The sequence below is a fragment of the Agelaius phoeniceus genome, chromosome 8 (assembly GCF_051311805.1).
Source record: "Agelaius phoeniceus isolate bAgePho1 chromosome 8, bAgePho1.hap1, whole genome shotgun sequence".
NCBI lineage: Eukaryota > Metazoa > Chordata > Aves > Passeriformes > Icteridae > Agelaius > Agelaius phoeniceus.
In genome coordinates, this window is record NC_135272.1 from 30134632 (window position 1) to 30154021 (window position 19390).

A 19390-nucleotide genomic window follows, 5' to 3' on the forward strand; every position below is an offset into this window, starting at 1 on the left:
AGACTTTTAAATGAATCAGTTGCATGGTTTGGTCAAAATTAGCATGCAAGTCTATTTCTAAAAGCAAAGTGATACTTTGCCTTAAAAACTAATAGTAAAGAAATCCATACACAAAAACAGGCTGACCTCACTACAAGCATCTGGATGCCCAAATAAACACGAGCAGAGGGAATTCTAGCATCTGCAAACTGTTAATTCACCCTTTTCTTCTCTTTTGTAGGCTGGCCAAGTTCAATCTCCTGGTCGCCAACTTCTTGCTCCACCGAGACAACCCCATTGATGAACTGTGCTGGTGATGTCAGTAGCACCACTAATCAGCATTGGATCAGGATGCCTGACCTGGGGGATAAAGTCTCTTTATATTCCAGCCTGCAAGTGCTTTCTTTTTTTCTTTTCATCCCCTCCTTTTTTTCCTTTTGTGTTCCACACAGGATCTGAGATGACGAGTGAAAATCGTAAAGAGCTCCACAATCCTGGTGGAGAAAGAACCAGACTTCCAATGAGTTGGTTCCCAGTGACACAACAGTGGTGCTGGTGCCTGATTTACACTGAATACTGCCTCAGTTGGGAGTGCAAGGCAGCTATTTGCATATTCAACATCTGTAAATCCCCATCCCTCAGTTGTCCGGTTGGCTGTCTGTCTCTGCCCAGACACGCAGGTGGTTCTGGGGCCGCCCGCGGTTCAAAGGACGAGTCTGGACTCTTCAGTTTTTCGGTCTTCAGATTGTTTATTATTTCTTATCTACAGAATTTTCTTTCCGCCCAGCCGAGGTCTGACCAGCAAGGCAGCCAAGGGCACTCTGACCACCCATGGGGTGGTCGAATCTTTTTATACTAAAAACTACGTACATCATATTTACCTTTATTTCCCAATACCTTTCACCCATATTAGCAAGTGCACCTTCACCATGGACCAATCCCCAAGTGCCAACATCACCACAGAAAATGGATGACAAGAAGAAGAAAGAAGAAGGACAAGACAGGCCCTGATCCCTCCATCTTGTCTCCATAACCCCCCTGTATCAAAACCTTATAATCTATATTTCACCCTGTAACTACATCATTCCTGCACCATTCACTCCCAAGTGACTCCCATGTCCTCAAACAGGTGGCACATCCCTAGAGGGATCGAAGTCAAGCCACCAGACGTTCCTGGCAACATTCCAGGATTTCTGAGCCCCCCAAGGGTTCTCCCAGCAACTCTGGACATCCGGAGTGATGTGCTGAGTTCCCACACTCAGTGTGCAGTTGGACAGTGGCCTCAAGGCACTTTCCTCCTGAAAAAACACTTCCAAGTAACACATGTGAACCCCAATGCCAGATCCCATGGCAGGTGCTAATGGCTTTCACAAAGGCTCTCAGGATTTTAATTAGTTGAGTTGCAGTTGCTCATAGTATCCATCACCTCCTTTCCTCTTCCAAACTACTGAGTAGAAATACGGTTCTCAAACAAAATCCCACTGCCACCTCTCCTCTGGCCCATTCCCCCAAAATTCAACATCCATTACCTTCCAGCTCAGTTGTGGTCAGCTCACTCCCTGTTGATGAAGCATGCTCAAGCTACATCATCTGGATATCTTGTCAGGAATGCTTTAGTTTTCAGAGAAAAATAAGAACATATCTGTGGTGATCAAGACCACTGCAGACTTGAGTCACCTTGGAGATGTCCGTAACTCCTGCTCATTGCAGGAAGCGAAGGCTGAGCCTTCTTCTGTCTTTGGTGCACCAAGTATCTAAAATGATGTGGGCTGAAATTCCCTTGGGAATCCTCTGCAGAGAGGACGAAAGGGGAAGAGCTGGAGCTGAGGACTACAATGAGGAGATTTTATATTCTAGTGCTCTCATACCAGTCCCACCCTATATAAAAGTTGCAGAATTCTCCCTTTTCCTACTGAAAACAGAGTGCACCCCACTTCTGAGCCCCATTATGAAGAACCACCAGAGAACATTTACTTTGGAAGAAAGTAACTGCTATTTGAGAGCTTGGATTAGATGACCTTTAAAGGTTTCTTTCAACCCAAACTATTCAATAATTTGTGCTAACAGTCTAGTTTATGAGGACCAGAATCATTCCTGATGATGGTGCCCATCCAGTGATGAGTGAGAGAACTCTGAAGGATAGGCAGGGAATTCACCTGTTCTGACCATGGAAATGATCAAATTCTACTTCTGCTGTTGCTACTCTGGGATGGAGTCTTCTTTCATGGCAGCACACAGACATCTACAGCACAGCCTGTATTTATTTTCTTGCAGAACATCTCAGAAGTACCTAATCCATCAACAAATACAAATAAACTCAGCCACCTAAGCCTGCAGATGAGCAAGGGTGCTCTGACTGTCATACAAACAGATCTCTCTTATCACCAGCTTCATCGGGAGCTGTGGGCAATCTGGCTTCCACCACACCACAGACAACAGCTGGGTCCTCTCTGACCTCTCAGATGTTGTGGAGGCTGGTGGGATGGTTTAACATGCGCTCTCCTCCACCCCAGAACTGTGGTCGAGGGACAATTTACTTCCCTTCTTGCTATGGGAGATGCTATGGTACTTGCATTTCAACTCTGTCTCGGTAAAAGAATATTCTCTATGATATATTTATTATTTTAAGCAACAAAACCCGCTGCCTTAAAGCCTACTGATTTGGCTGCTAATAAACATTGTGAACTGGAGCAGCATCTGAATTTCTGAAGCAGTAAATCCAACTCTCAGCTACAAAACTGACAGCTCTCATAAAAGAAAGAAAGAAAAAAAATTCAAGTAAAACATCCTAAGGAAATTATCGTTCAAATTAACTGCAGACATAAATTTATCCATCTGTTATCATAAGTGTTACTTGAAAATTATTTGCCCATAAAAATGAAATAAGCCAGAGTGGATTTTTTTCTTAAACATTGACTTCATGTATGGTCTTAGCTGCCAAAATATTAACTCTTTTTAACAGCCCGTGTGCTCTTGGCTGTGTGTTTCTTTCTTGACTGTAAATGGACCTTTATAAATTGTCTGCATAAATGATGTCTAAGGCACTTCACTGTTATTACAGATCAATAATTCCAAGTAAACCATCATGATTTTTAAAACACAAACCCCAAGCAAATGCCCAAATTTTACTTGGAAGTGCTCTATTTAGCTACCTTTATTCATTCAAAGGGAAAAGTTACCCTATCCATTAAATGAAAAACATCATTTAACTGCACAAACAATAACTGCTGTTTCATTCCTAGGGTACAGTTACAGGTATGGTGGGATTTTCACATTAAGTCTGAACATGGTAAACACTGGCAGGAGTGAAACAAAGTCCACAGAACTGGGTACAGAGCTGGGTCTCTTTTACCCAGAGCCTGTATTTTTCTTGGAGAAGAGAAAGAAATTAAAGTAGAAAGAAAAAAATTGCTATTTTCACTTCTACGTGTTTTATAAAGGAATAAATTAAAAGTCTGAATTACTTCAACACATTTAAATAGTGAGTAAAGTCATGGAAGACAGAAAAGGCAGAAATCTATTGAAAAGTCTATTTTTTATTTTTAAGAATGACAGAAAACTGAAAAGTTCCTTTTAGAATTGTGTAATTTTTTTTGTTTGTTTTAATACTTTTGACTGGAACAAAACCCCCCATCTTTCAGCAGCATAAAAAAACTTTGCTTCACTTTATGAAAAACTGTTTTATCTCAGCCTGCTTGGATATTCAAATGTCTGTCCCCTGCCTACTCTTTTGTCCCCAGGATTTGTCTTTTGGATGTTTCACAGCCTTGTGCTGTTACAGGCCAGACTCGGAACCAGCTCTCCTATGATGCACCACAAGGTCTTTGCAGCACAGCTCTAAGTGGCACATAGTGAAATTTTAGTGGGAATCACAGTTTACAGGAGAGCAATGACACCCAAGCACCTGGGATTTTGACTGAAATCTGCAAAAATGGACTTGTTTTTCCAGAAGAAAACAGAGAAATTTTGTTTTCCACAAATGACCATTTTTTACCAAAAAACCAGACACCTGCATCCTCCAGCTCAGTAGCACCAGGCTCCTGCACCACCAGGCTGCCAGGATATCATGTTTTTCATTTGAAGCCACTCACTGGATTTGTTTGGGTTTTTCTGTGAATTTTTTGGTTCTATAGTCATGGAGCAGGATACACTGAGCCAAACCTAACTGCAATTTGCAAAGACACCTGCGTGGTGCCTTCTACCTTAGTCAGGCTTATTATAATAATTAATTATTAGATGCTACAGAACTACTCATCCACGGCACTGAAATCTTACAGCAAGCTGAGGATGATGCTCCAAGAGAACAGCAGAGCCTCAGTTGCTGCATGCAGCTGTGCAAAAGCCAGGTAAGACTTCCCTAGAGCAGCATCCACAAGGTGCAGCTCCCTGCAGGGAGGCCACCAGAGGGACAGGCAGGGCTCAGCCTCAGGGGGGCTGTTTTCTGGGATAGATCCTATTTCCCAGCCCCTTGGCTCCAGTTATACCTGGGAGTAACAGGATATTTCTGAGTCCATATGAATCATCCTGCAGGGCTCGGGGCTCCCACCTAGAGCAGCTCTGGTCTGTAGAACTGCATTTGTTGAAGGGTTTCCAAGGTGCTTTTCTCGTTACAGGCTTATTTTCTTACTTAGAAAAACACTTATTTTCCTAATTTTATTTGGCAGCACAGTTTTATCCAATTCTTCCTTTCCCAGAAACTACGATGGAGATTATGAAATTTGGAAAACAATTCATAATACACATATATAATTTAATTACTATTCATTCATTAGTTCAAATATCTTCAGAATTAAGAGATTAATGCAAAGATCATGCTTGGCATAAAGGGCAGTATAGTCTGAAGCACATTGTCCAGAGCATTTTTTTCAAATTATTTCCCCTTCATCATGACAGTTTGAGAGATGCAAAATCTTAAATTGCATTGCTCTGGAAGCAAATAAACTCCCACAGACTCTATCATTCCTATCCTAACTGAAAGTGCATTCCTAAAATTTTCCACTTCAGAATTCATGGGAATATGTGAAGGCCTCGACTTTCATCAAAAACATCCTTTAATTTTATAAAAGGCAAAACCAAACCCTCAAAGTTTTATAAGACAATTTGAATTCATGATCCAAGCACATACCAAAGAAATCCCTCAAAGTAAAAGAACTAGATATAAGAATGCAAAATAAAAGATTTATCAGTAAAACCCACTCTTCAAATTCAGCGCATGGAGGAAAAGAGGAAACAAAAATCCTTCAAGAAAAAAAACTTGCAGTTGAATCATAGGAGGAAATGAACTTGCCTGCACTTTGGTCACATAAAAGTTTTGGCACTGAAAAAAGTTAATATTCTTAGTGTTCTCTGCATGAAGAAAATAACACCCCAAAGAAGAAAGAAGGAATTAATTGTAGTTAAAGCATGGATAGCCTGCAGGGATGGCCCAATTTGGTGAGAAAAGCCAAAGGGAGGCTGGAACAAAGAACCCAAAACAAAAAGCTTTCCTCAGCATCTCCCACATCCCAGTTTTCAATAAACCCGTGTGTCTGTTCTGTCCTGCCATGCTCAGTGCTGGGGGAAACAAAACAACCCAGCAACAAAAGCAGTTTTCAACATCACCAGAAATGGGCCTAAAAGACAGAGTGAGACTTGCTCTTTATGAGCCAGCTTTCCCAAGGGATGCTCCCTGACAGTTTAAGGTAGGTGCCCTCTGATGGGGACAGGGGAAGAAAGTTCAAACCTCCTGTAAGTTAGAGGTGTCTTTCTAAAGAATGTAACATGGAATTAGCATCCATCCATTGGCTTAATTTCACCTCTGTTGTTAGCACAAGCAAACAGCTGCAGTAGGTTGGATCCATGACCCACCTCATCCATGGTCTGTGGACTAGGTGTAGAGCACTACAAGTGGGCAGTGATACCCAGTTTATCCCCTCAGCTCCATTTATGTACTGGTTAAGGGATTTTCAAAACTGGAAACTGTTATCTAAGCCATCATGTTCGATAATCTCCAGTAAACCTTGGGTTAGACAGGCTGGTTTTTATGAATGCCTGTCCAATTATGAGCCATCATGATATATTTTCCTACTGTAAAAACAGTTAAGCAAAACTTCTTGGCCAGAAATATCAGCCAAGCCTGAGATTAAATAAGCTTGGGAAAATTCAGTCCGGATACACTCAAAAAATAAATACATCAAAATGCACGTGTCTCTGCTAAAACCCACAGTCTTTAATCAAAATTCCCACTGAAGTGAGTAGCGAAAGGTGAGTTGTTGCCAAAGTTCATAGCGAGAGCCATGGGATGAGAAGCAAAGTTCTGTCAAAAATGAGAAATTGCCAAGGAGAGGGAGCAGGAGGAGCAGATTGGTTCTCGACACAGCAATCTCAGCCTGCCTTGAAGTCAAGGGAGGCTCAAAGAAACACTTAGCTGGTGCTCAGGATTCTGCTGAGCTGGGGTTATTATTTATACTCTTAATATAAGAGTTATTATTTATACTCTCATCACACAGAAATATGAATTCCATTGGACAAGGGAAAGGAAATAAAAAGGGGAGAAAGGGGACAGTAGCATGTACTGTCGCAGGCTCACAGAAGTACTGCAGATATCTTTGTTTTGCAGACTTTGGGGAGAGCATTAAACACGAAGAGGGACACTTTGGATTTTTACTTCATGGTTTAAACTGCTGGTATTTAGCTACACACACAACTCACGCACTTGTGCAAAACCCCAAACAGCCAATCTGTACAGACACAGCACCAAAGCAGCTCAGTCACCCATCGAGAAGGTTTAACTGCAGCAACCCCTGAAGGTTTGAAATCCTGGGCCAGCGCTGGAGCCACACACGTGTGCCTGTGCCACCAAAGGGTTTGTGTTCTGCCACTCACTGCCATCAGCACCTGGGCTTACAAATTCAAAGGCAACTGAATCATCTTCTACACCCGTGGCCAAGTAGCCCACAGGTCTTGGAAGGGAACAAACACAACAGCATGAAAAGTGCTTACAGCTTCACATTTCCACAGCCAGATGGAAAACAAAGTAAGTGCAGCCTGTGTGCAACCTGCCTGGACCTAGACCCACCTCCTACAACAGCTTACTTAGAAGTGGGTCTGGACAAACAAAAGTCTTTCAAAAGGAAGCCTTGTAAGAAATTTTCCAACAGGCTGAGACCTAAAGCATTCCAAACACTTTACTTCCAATCATAGTAACAGAGTAAAACAGAAAAAAAAATCATGCCATACCTGCTCCAAAGGCAAAGAAGAAGCTCTTGTCTCTGTTCTCCCTTAGAAGTGACATCACTCTTCTCCCCATCCTCTCATTCCTTTTGTAGATGAGTTCCTGTCTGAAGTAGCTGTCTATTTCCTGAGCTGTCACCTGCTCGTGGGGTGGGAGTGTTGTGTTGATGAAGTTTGGCACCTGAAACAGAGAGAGAAGCCACAACCCAGGTGGCATTGGTTAAGGAACACACAAAATACTGCATGTTTTAATCCAGCCTTCTTTAAGCCACCTGAGCACCACTATCACACAAAAAACCACTAGAGGATCAGAGCATGGGAGGTTGTTAGGGACTCTCAAAAAAAATAAAAAGAAAAGAAATTCCCAATGAATATACTCTCTTTAAAAAAAGTGAAACTAGTACTTTACTACAGGAAACTTTAGCTAATTTTGATTTTTCTCTGTCCCTTCATGAAAAAGTAGTTTCAGGTGTTACACTTGGGTGAGTTACTTGGACCTTTATTCTCTGCTTGTTCAAAAAAAAATTATTGGCTGTTTAATACCAAATTCCTGTGATCTGTTCTCAGCTGAGGTCACCATGAACTAAGCAAGGACTGTAAGATTTGGCTTGTATATGTGACTTTTTAAGAACCTAACAGTTTAAAAAGAGGAAAGTATATCAAATACAGACACAGGAAGATGCACACAGGGTAAACCCCCTTATCTTTACATGCTATTAGGCCTCACCAGAGAAGACCATGCATTGAAACACATAAATTCCTGATATATCCGAGGAAGTGATTTCCACAAGAACTGCTCCTTCAGTCTCTGCTTTTGTGAGGAGAGATGTTTACAGACAGAGCAGAAAGGCTGAAAGCTCAAGGACTTTGGTGAGGGCAGCAGACCCAGGAATGAGCCAAGACCCAAGCTGTAATGGACAGATAAGCCAAAAGTCTCTCATTATTAGGACAACAACTTGTTTTGAAAAAAAGTCCCAGGTCTACCACAAGGGTTTGGGAGCCCACATGCCTGCAGAGAGAAGAGCTGTAAGGGGGCAGTGTTTGATGATTGCTAACAGAACCCAAGCACTTTCTGGCGATTTTCTGTGCCTCACCACTGGAAAGCAGCTTAAGCTGCAAACCCCAGGTTGAGATTTCTGAGTCCCTAGGTATGTGTAAAGCTGCCAGCATTTCCAGTGTTAATCTGAGTCAGTGGTAATGACATTGCATGCATGGCCCATGAGGGGAACATCCCTCACTCACTGTGCTGAAACACTTGGTACAGTGACTCTGTTACTTGGGTTAATTCCATCTCTGGTTTTCTACTATACAAAATTCCTGCACTCATTTGCTAAAACTTGCCTTTGGTTTTTGTTTTTCAGCCCACCTCTTCCCGTTTCACTTGCTCACATGGTTTTATCACAATAATTTTTGTTTCTTCCCACCCTCTTTGCTTATACTGCTTCTCCAAAAGTTTTCAGCAAGTCTTAGGGAGCAAAACTGATTTCCATCTTCCCAGTGACTCTCCTTAAAACTTTTTCATTGCAGCCCCATCTGCATTACTCCTAATATACATGAGGGATCAAGCAAGAGAGATTTCTCACCATGTATTATGCAGGATGAGTCTACACTTCACTCTGGATTCACACTAAAGGCTGTTCCCAGTTGAGTGAGACAGAAAAGGGGACCACATCTCCTGAACCAGGGGGTCCAAAGGGGATGGAGATGACACTCCATGTAAGAGACCCTATTGGGTCTCACAGACCAGCTGGACCTTTGATTTTCCAAACTGCTTCTTAACCTGCTTTGCCAAATCACCATGCTCCTCACAGCATGTCCTTCTTTAAGGGTTCAGTAACATTACCCTGAGTCATTCCTTCCTCCAGGCTTTCCAGCATGGCTTGGCATCACCAGTGTAACCTGTGAACTCCTCAGAGCATGCAAGTACTTTGCATCTTGTTCTCAGTTTAGCCCTGAGCCAGCACTCAACAAGTAATAAGTCCCATTAAGTCAGACCTCTTGGAGACACCAGTTTCCTGTGAAAGCCCAAGGAAGTTACCTCTGTGTCTGGCAAGAAAACCTGTTTGTCTCAAAGGGATGGAGGAGCAGACTGACGGTGTCAAAGAGATAAAATGCTGCTGGCTACAGCAGCAAAGGACATAGTGGCTTCCACTCCTGGTGAAAAACAGGGAGAGATTTATATGGTAGGAATCAAGTCTGAGGAATGAGTAGCCATTTTACACTTGCAGTAACATCTGTAATGCAAAGCTGCAAATCAATTTGTCCATGGAGATACCACAAACCTTTGCATCTCCTCTATACTGGGGCTCTCAGGCAGGAGGTCAGGGAAGCCTTTAGGCACTGAAGTGGAAGGTGACATTTTGTGGAAGCATCTAAAGACTCAACACCCACATAAGAGAAGTCTCTTCTTCCCTGCTTCTGGATGAAGGCTGGGACCTGGTTTTGAATCACTTGAGATGCTTTGGGGAAAGCAAGGTACAGCCTTGCCTGTGAGCACAACCTGCTCCTACACAAAGCAGGAGCAGCAATGCTGGGGGACCAAGCAGCTTTGTGCACCTCACTGGTGATGGAGGTCTAGATACCCAAAAAACAGATGTTGTATAAGGTCTTTGCCAAGAAGGGAAGCACCTTTCACTGCCTTGTGCAACTCCATCACTTTCAATCCTAAATCCACATTTAACCTATAGTTTGTTCCTTCTCTTTATCTAACCTAAAATACAGTACACAAAATAGAGACATTTACTTGCCTTTTTTTTCCCACCTTCCCTTTTTTCCTTCTCTTCTGTGTAGAAAAGTTTGCCAATGGCAGAGAGATAAACTTAAAACCAAGGACTGGGTTTTGTCAATCTTCCTTTTGCTAACCCAAGGAACAAGACAAATGAAGGCAACACCTAGAGGGGCACAGCATCAGCTACAGGTCCTGCTGCACTGTGTGCACTCCTGCATTTCTGATGCCTGGCAAAAATAAAATCTGCATGTGTATTTCAGCGTGTGTGTGGCAGAGGACAGAAGATAAATGACTGCAGTTAGTATGCCCCTACACAGTAGTGCAACCACACTCTGAGCTGTGACACTTGCCCCATTAATCACCTCTGCTCCTCCCTGTATCCAGGTCCTTTCCACAGCCAGTGACATACACCATGCCTGGCTTCAGGGAGACAGCTGCTCCTGTTGATTTAAGAAACCCTTAAACCAGACAGGGATCAGGAAGTCAAGAAACAGTCACACACAATTAGGAAACTCTTAACTGGAGCCAGGATTTAAGTTCGGGGGGTTTTTTGGAAAAGAGAAGATCTGTTATTTTAAAAGGATGGGCTAAATATGCACCAAAAGGATGTACCTTCCCCCTTCTACTTTTATTTTGTTTTCATTCTCTGAAAAAATTAATTTTAACACTTCAATGATATGAATCTATTGGTTTTGAGCTGAGAGGGAATGATTGAGATATTTGCTGTGCCCCTGGGTGAGGGACTGATCTAATAATACCTGAATATTGCTACCAGTATTTAAATGTACAGTGGAGTGGATTATGTGTCTGTTGAAAAATCCAAATTTCTAATTTTGCTGTTTACCTAGGAGTGTAACAGCTGGATCAGGAGAAAAATGCATCACCTGGGGTGTGCTCACTTCTGGTGGATAAGCATGACAAGAGATAAATAGATTCTTTACATCCAGTCTCTGCAAGCTGTGCAGTTTTCTGAGAACCCAACCAACTCATATTTATATATAATTCTAGTGGAAACTCAATAATGTATCTCACTGAGGCATTCAAAATAAAGAATATTTTGTTTTACTTAATAAGGTAGCAATCCTTTTTTCTATTCCCATTTCCTTTAGGTTACAGCTTTCCTATGGACAGCACAGATAGACCACAAACTCAGTCATTAGGTACACCCTGCATTTCTTAGTTAAACTTTTAAGGTTAAAGAAAGGGACTGTGAGAATAAAAAAGAAATTCCAGCCTTGCAAAAATTTCTTCCCCTCCCCACTGTCTGTGTAGTTTTACTTGAGTCAGTGTCCCTGATGGAATATATGTGTGGATAAAGCTCTGTACACACGTCTGAGCTCACAGTGCTGTGGGATGTGGGCCATAATTCTTCACCTTTGAAGTCAGTGGGAGCTTTAGGGAGAAGAAAGAGGAAGGATTGTGGAGTGGTTATGACACTACCCTGAAAAAATGGTTCTGCTCCCATGGGTGATACAAATCTCTTACATGATCACAAGCATGTCATTTGGGTTTAAACCTTCAAAGGAAACTCAGCACTTAACCTCCACTAAGTGTCTTTGAAGCATTTGGCTTTATTCCTCCTGTGTCTCAAAAGTCCATCTGTAAAATGGGGACAGAGACTTTCTAAAAAGACTTTCTACCTTGATGTTACATACAAGGCACTGGCTCAGTCTAGCTTGGGAGGGACCCAAAGGAAGACCCAAAGTCCAACACAATGCTCAGCAGTAACCTCTCTTCCCATAAATTTCCACAGAGGCTTGGATTCTGCTGCAGTCATTAGCATAAGAGCTAACAAGATACTTTAGCTTAGAAAAATGCACCAGCCATAACTCAAGATCTATGCTATGCTTTCAGCTTTGTCTGTAGAGACAGAGAGAAAAAAAAGACAAAAAAAAAAAAAAAAGAGAAAAGCAAAATATATTGGTGCAGAGTCTTTTATCACATTTAGGGCTTACTGCCAAAGTTCAGCTGAAAATTCATGGACATGGGACTACATTAAAAGTCCATTTTTTTAATTTACTATTTTTTAATATTTGGACAAATATTCTGGGCAGAGGCACAATGCCAGAGTTGTGAACATCTATCTGCAAATAATTTTTTTTGAACACACATAAGCACCATCATCTTTGACTACTTTTTTTTTTTTACTTTGGATTTATTATCTACAGTGGAACTGCTCTAGACTCAGTCCAGTATCAAATCATTATCATATGTGGAGTAACAGTGTTATCGTTCCTACTCATGCACTGCATTTCCCAATCCTCTGATAACCTTGTTTAGCCTCATTCTGTTCCAGTGATGAGACTATTTCTGGAATGTGAATTCAAATTGCAATATTATGTCAATCAAAAAATAACATTACCAACAATGGAATAAAGAGCTGTGTGCCTTTCCTCACCTGCTTGTGCACAGAGGTGATCTTCAACCATAATTCTACTTGCAGATGGAAAAGAGGAAGCTGAGATAGGGAAATAAGAAGCCAGCCCCTGCCATGAAACACACAGTGGTCCTAAAACCTCTTCAGCAATTATCTTCCTGTATCTTGGTCAATCCTCTAGACTTTTGAGGCTCCTCTCTCCCACTGTCCTATTCAGCAGATGACTCAAGGATTTCCAGCCTCATCTCCTGAGAAATATCCAAACTTCAGTCTGCTGCATGTACAGCATCATTACCGACAGTTGCAAGGGAATCTCTTAATAAGACAAATGCCTTATTTCCTAATTTCCTAATTTCTCCTTCTCTCCCCAGAGGGTTCACAGCTAAACAAAGAAAAACAGAAGGCAGCACACCCAGGGTCAAAAGGGACAGCTATGGCAGGCCAGGGAGCTGGCAATCAGCTTCCAGAGTTCCAGTCCAACACCCCAATACAAACCCCATCCATCCCTCCCTGACAAGAGGGCTCCGCCTCCACACTCATAATCCTTATCTCCAGTTGTGAGCAGGGAGTTGTTCCCAGATCACAACAACTGCATTAATTTTTTTAAAACATTATAAAGATTGGGTTCTCTTTATTAGTCTTCTGGTTTATGAGCTTTACGTGGGCAGAGGCCAGAAGACAAGTAAGGGATCCTGCTTTGAAGGATTTTCCCTACACCATGCAGGTCAGGAACCTTTATACAGTTGACAGCTCTACGAAAGATAAGGATCTCATGAGGTGACAGGCAGCTTATGGGGGCTGCCAGGGAGCCAGAACAGCATCCCAACACCCACTGGCTCCTCCAGCAAACCAAACGGCCCTAAATTCACACCAGCCCTTCTTGGGTCACAGGCTGACATCTGAGATCTAGTTATCATTCCTTTATGAAGGGAGGATACCCTCCTGTTAACCAGCCTTGACAAGGCATTGTGGCTTTTACTGCAGGGCTGCAAAATATACTGCTCTGGACTTGGAAGACACCTGTTTTCCTCTGATTTATGGACCCTTCTGGCATCTGGGAGAGCAATATCCTCTTACTGGAGCCTCTGATAGGAAGGATTGAAATAGTGCAAAGTGAATGGGCTGTGAGAACAAGTATCTCCAGAAGGAAGACGTGGCTGCCACAAAAGCAAAAGATGCTGCCAACTCAACTGGTTTTCCTCCAGCATTCCCAAGCTTCCTTGGGAGGGAGAGAGACAGTAATGGCCAAAGAGGGAGTGTCAGGTTAATCTGATTTAACCCAAAGCCCAAAGTTGGCAGCTGCCAAGAAGATAAGCTTCCAGCTTGTTATGGAAAAGGGAAACCAGGAAGGAGCAGTCTTCAGTTGGAGCATGTGATTAACCCATTATGGCTTTCTCTCAAGCACTAAAATTTAAAGTAATATATTACAAGTCTTAGTGAACTGTAAAAGGAGTCTTTCATGTTTGAAGTTCAGTTCCAGTTCTTCTTTCCCTTTTCCAGAGTTGGAGGGGGGGGAAAGGCAAAAAGACTTTTTGCTTGAAGGGAAGTGAAGAACACAAGCAAGAACATTTCTTGGGACCAACTCTGGGGAGCCATTTCTGGCCATGAGCTCATCCCTGCCCACCTCCCATCAGTGCTCATGGTCCATAGATGTTGCAGTTACATCACAGTTACAGAAATCACACAGGTTAATGAGATTTCTGTAACTGGCCTCTCTGACTTAAAGCTAGTGGGATACCCCTCAGCATGCCATGGCAACCTGAGTGTGAAAACAGAGTTTCAAACTGGCTACCTCAGATCTAGGGGCCACTGGAGCATCTAAACTTGTAAATGCAAGAAAATTACAAATAGGAGAAGATGTGGAGGGGAAGAGCAGGCTGAATGCCAGTGAAATCTCTATGGACAGTGAAGAATACTTTTAAAACCAGCTCTGCAGGTGACACAAAAGATGCAGAAGTCATTGCTGGCCTGAGTGTAAAGCTGCCTGCAGGCAGGGTGGGCTGCAGCCCTTGGACACCCCTGTATCTGCAGTTTCAGCCCCCGCTGCACCTGGACACCCTCCCTGGGAGCACCAAACCCATCCTGCCAGGGCTCTTCTTCCAGGTGGCACCTTGCCAAACAACAGCTGTGTGTCCTGCCTAGTTCTACCTTCTCTGCCCATTTGGGCCAAAAGAAACCATGTCCAAAAAAAAAAAAAAAAAAAAAAAAAAGGGCAGAAAGGCCACAAGGATGGGGTGTGTGTCTCACACACTCACAGCTTGGGGGGTGATACTTCTATCCCTGTTAAAAAAGACTTTCAACAAATCCCTAAGAAGTCATGACCTCCATGTATGTTTTCTATTTGTTTTTCCCCACCAGTTAAATAGCTGCTTTCCAAGCACTTGGGAAAAAAAAAAAGGAAAAGAAGAAGCAAGCAACACCAACCCCTCCTCCAAGGCCTCCCTCCCCACCCCAACCCCGTCCCTGCTCCCCTTGGTCGCGATGCCAAAATATGCAGCCAGCCTCTCTATCTGAATGAATGTTTTGATTAAAGAAGTCTTAACAAAACACAGTCAGAACAATGATCCCGGCCCCCTTTCTGCAAGCTTCACCCAACTATGTGGAGTATATTTAGGACCAGATTACAGGGACCTGCTCATTAATTGACTAAGGATGACAAGCCTGCAGTGTATACAAATAAAGGTTTGGGTTTCAGAGGGGAGGGTAAATCTTAACAACCTAATGACACTCCTGCCACACTTAAAACCCTTTTAACATTGGGATTTTTTTGAGGCCAGCTTTCACGAGCTTGCAAACATATGGAAAAGTTCAAGTTTTTCTATTTCCCTTCCAAATGCTTTCTTTTCTTTGACAAAGAATATTTTTTTTCCTGTTCAGACACTAAAACCATCACCTATTATATTGCCATGACACCCAAGTAAAGACACTGATCAAAGGGCAAAGCAGGGCAATAAAGTGAAAAAAATGGGGCCAGAAGGTTTGGGTTTGGGGTTGGTTTATTAAAGAACTGCAATTCCTTTTCCAAAGGTATTTTTCATTTTGTCTTCTGTTACGCAGTGGGAAAACAGTTGGTTAGTAGTGGGTACAAACTCAGGATTGGTTGTCTTGGATATGTATTGTTCAGGGCTCTTCAATGAGTTTCTTTCCATCCCTGTTTAGTGAGATTCTAGGAAAAGCTCAAATGTGTATGTGAAATTCGCAATATTATTTTAACCTGAGGTGAGTCTGATCCAAAATATATGATTTGCACAATATCACATAATTTAGCAAGAAGCAGAAATCTGGTTCATAACACCACAGCAGCTGGGCTGGACACGGGACCTCTGGAGCTGACCCTCAAGGGAGTGCACTGCAGAGGTGGCTCTGCCTTCCTGTTTGGTCCTGGAGAAAGTCCAGGCTCCTCCCAGCCCAACCAGCCTTCTAGTTATGCTGGCATCTGAAACAAACTGGATTTTAGCTTTTGAACTGATTTTAACTTTCTTTAAGATGGGGTCACTTGAGAGGTCTAGTACCAGATGAAAAGATGGAGAACATCTCCAAGAAAGCCTTTAGAAGTGGAACTAGACCAGTGAGGAGAAAAATAAGGAATAATTCAGATTAAGTTACCTCTGAGATGGATTTCTTTACATCCAAGCTGGTAGAACTCTACGAGCCTTTGGGTTTAGAAGGTCTATGTCTAAAGTCACCATCAGAGAGCTCAACCAGTTTACACTGGAGATACCTAATCTATGGCATTCACCATTTGGTAATGCACACTAACAGTGTCAGGTGAGGAAATGTTGTGTCCAGGGGTACCCAAGAACACAATAATAATTTTCTTTTCAATAATGTCTAACACTAATCCTGCCAAGCCCTGCCAAACCAACCAAGCTGCCCCCTTGTCCCACTTTTCTCCTCCCCACAGTCATAACGAGGAGCAAATATAACTTCTGGATAAAACAAGAAGAAAGAAAAAGAACTTTGTACATTCAACCAACAAGATACTATTTAAAATACTAACAAGTCTTTTTCGTTTCTCTTTAACAAGTAATTCCAAAAAACACTTCATAAACCAGCTCTTTAAAAAGAAGGGAAAGCAAATGCTTTACAGCAAATATACGGCACTGCACAGAAAGTAGCACCTTCAAATATTTTTTACCAATCACTCTTTCATACTCATTTATAGTCTATTCCCGTACTAATAAATACAGATAGTCAACAATCCCTAAATGTTTTAATGTAAATCAGCCCTTTTCTGTAGGTGAATATGTTCTTTTTTTAATAATGCAGCAGTCTGCAAGAAAAATCTTAGCTTTTAAATGTCTTGTTCCAATTTCTCCATGATTCTCTCTTCTCTCACATTCTTCATGGAAAGAGGAGGGAAAGAACTTCCAAGGTAAAACAACTCCAAATGCAAAGATGTCATGAAAATTTTCAAGCAAGAACAGCCTATTTTCAAAACCTGTAGCATGAAAATTATCTGGGCATGTTCCAGATTATTAATAAAAAACCAATCTTTGCAATGTTTTCCCCAGCACTGTCATCAACAAGTAGACTTCACTCTCAATCTGGATCTGCAAGCAATTTTCTGAAACACATAAGCCAAAATACAATATTGCTCCAATCTGGAATCCTGTTCTGACATAATATGAAAATTGGACTCTGAAAATTTTGGCTACACTCCTGTTTTTTTGTTCACTTCCAAATGCTCCCAGTGTACCAAAACACGGAGCTGTAACTCAGGTGCAAGTGGAAAGAAATTATGACCCCACCACAGCAGAGCTATGGGAAGGCAGCTCCTCTGCAGCAGCATCTCCAGAGAGCAGAAGGTGGGGGACAGGCTGTGCTGGCTGTGGGCACAGGCAGCACTGAGCAGTCGTGTCACCTGGCATCAGGACTGCCATCAGCATCCTCCTGACACACACTCCTGAAGCGCGACTGACCCTCCGCCGGGACCCACAATGGGAAACTCGTGGGATGCCTCCCCTGGGCTGGAGGCAGCCTTGCACTGGCTTTTCTGGAAAGCCCACAATCATTTTCCCTGGAAGAAGGAGAGGCTGTGCCAGTTCGCCTGCACTTTGTTAGGGCTGAGAACGATAAGATGCTTCCAGAGTGTTGCGTTACAATAGCTGTGCCTTCAGTTCATGGATTTATCTTCCTCCGCCCTAGATAAAACTCCATTCCTTGGACAAATTAGGTCTGCTTGTCATTCAACACTCTACATAATGGTCTCAGCTGTGTGTTTCTGCAGTTACTGAAGCTGGAGCATTCCACAGATAGTTCTCATTGATTTGAGAAGTGAGCCAGAAATCCAGTTGTATTTTATCCAAAATGACAATGGGGCAAGTTAATGATGTAATTAGAATTATCAGGACCCCTAAATTTTAAAGGACAGGTTTCAGTGAAGGATGATAACATTTTTAAAAGGGTATGTAACACAACCTGGTGAGTTATAAACAGCAAGTGCCTTGTGAAGTGAGGCACTAAACATTTTCTTCTTTAGTTTAGGGAGGCTGATATTGATATGGGCTTAGTTTAAGAATCTCTAAAGTCGTGTTATTACGATCATCATATGCTTTTCAGAAGGCAACACTCACTATCTAAATCCACCCAGGGCATTTCAAACTGCAGAGACAACTTGAGATATGGATGGCATCATTCAATAAGGTATCCAAAAAGCTTGGTTGTTTCTGATGGACACAGCTTGAAGGAGGAGGCACAGCACCTGAAAGGGGTTGGGAGCTGTCTGTAAGCTGTGGTGACCACCAAACAACTTCCCTGCACAGCTTGTTTAACTGTGTGGGATGAAGTCAAGACCTTACACCTGCTGGCAATGAGGAGATCTTTATGCTGAGCTGAGCACAAAGCCTGTAAAATGGGTTAGTCACTCACTTTATTTATTCACTTTGATATCCAGTGATGGCTGGGTCTGCTGGGTGAACAAAAAGTCTGCTGAAGGCATGGAAATATTCTCCTTTACTTTAGTGGGCTCTCCATACAATCTAACACACAAACCATAAAGGCTCCCTGGATGAAAGATGCTTTGGAAGTGTCAGGATGAAAGATGCTTTGGTATGACTCTTGCCCCTTGCTGTTTACCCTAAATGGGACAGGTAAATAATAAGTATGAAACCTGGGTAGTTGGGCCAGTAGAAATTGTCTACAAAGGGATCAGCAAAGCTGCAGGTCACTGACAGGCCAGATCAGCGATGAGAAAGGAAAAACCATCTTCTCTTGAGAAAGGAGCCTCTCAGGTCAGGAGAATGGCTGGGGACAGAAGATGAGAGACAATAGCTGGAGACCACAGCCACAATTTTTGGGAAAGGCTGAAGGACAAAAATCTAAGCCTTGGATTTTCAATTTTCCTCTTAATAAAGAGTACATTGGGGTACAAAGAAACATAGAACAAGCTAATTCAATGCTGGCAAAGATGAATTTGCTTTACAGAACTGTCCTTAAAAACTGAATAGCTCAAAACTGACCACAGGAAGTTACTGGTGGAAAAAACTCCACACAATAAATTGTTCTGCACTCTACTTTTTCTTCATGGAGGTTTCGGGTCATTAGGCAATTTCTCAGCTGTCTCAGGTAAAAAAAAGTTTCATTTGGAGACAGATAATTTTCTAATTTTGAACTAACAGATTTTATGCACTTTAATACTTCTGAACACACCGACCTCAATTCCCTAGTGAGAGCTTCAGACAGAATACAGAAGTTAAAACTACTGACCTAATCCAATCCATTTTTGCTTTAGGGAACATTTACAGAAGCAGAGAAAGAAGCTGACTTCTTCAAGGGGAAAAATAGTCTGGAGAAAGAACAGAAAATACACTCATCCTATCTTTAGCTTAGAATACTTTCTCTTTGGTATCATTTTGACTCTCTGCCCAGAAGCCTCAACATAAGCCTCTTGATTGCAAAAGTCACAAGAGAATCAAGTGTTTGAAGAAGGTTATTGAAAAAAGAGAGATGTTTCCTACTGCGCTTTTGGGTCATAGTATAACTTATTAAACTCACCCCCATAAAATTTTACTGAGTTTAAATATGGATTTTTACATTTGGAAAAATGCTGCTTGCAAATGAAGTTTTAAAAAAATGGAGAGGGAGAGGAATGA

At 42.2% G+C, this 19390-nt stretch overlaps 1 protein-coding gene across 1 annotated transcript in view; it reads right to left on the minus strand.

The window, feature by feature from the left end:
- The window catches only part of TRABD2B (TraB domain containing 2B), a 264555-nt gene that overhangs the window by 100134 nt on the left and 145031 nt on the right, over nt 1-19390 (minus strand). Inside the window, exon 4 of the mRNA XM_054638614.2 lies at nt 7198-7372. Within this exon, the coding sequence (XP_054494589.2) occupies nt 7198-7372 (175 nt within the window). The remainder of the gene's footprint in view (nt 1-7197; nt 7373-19390) is intronic.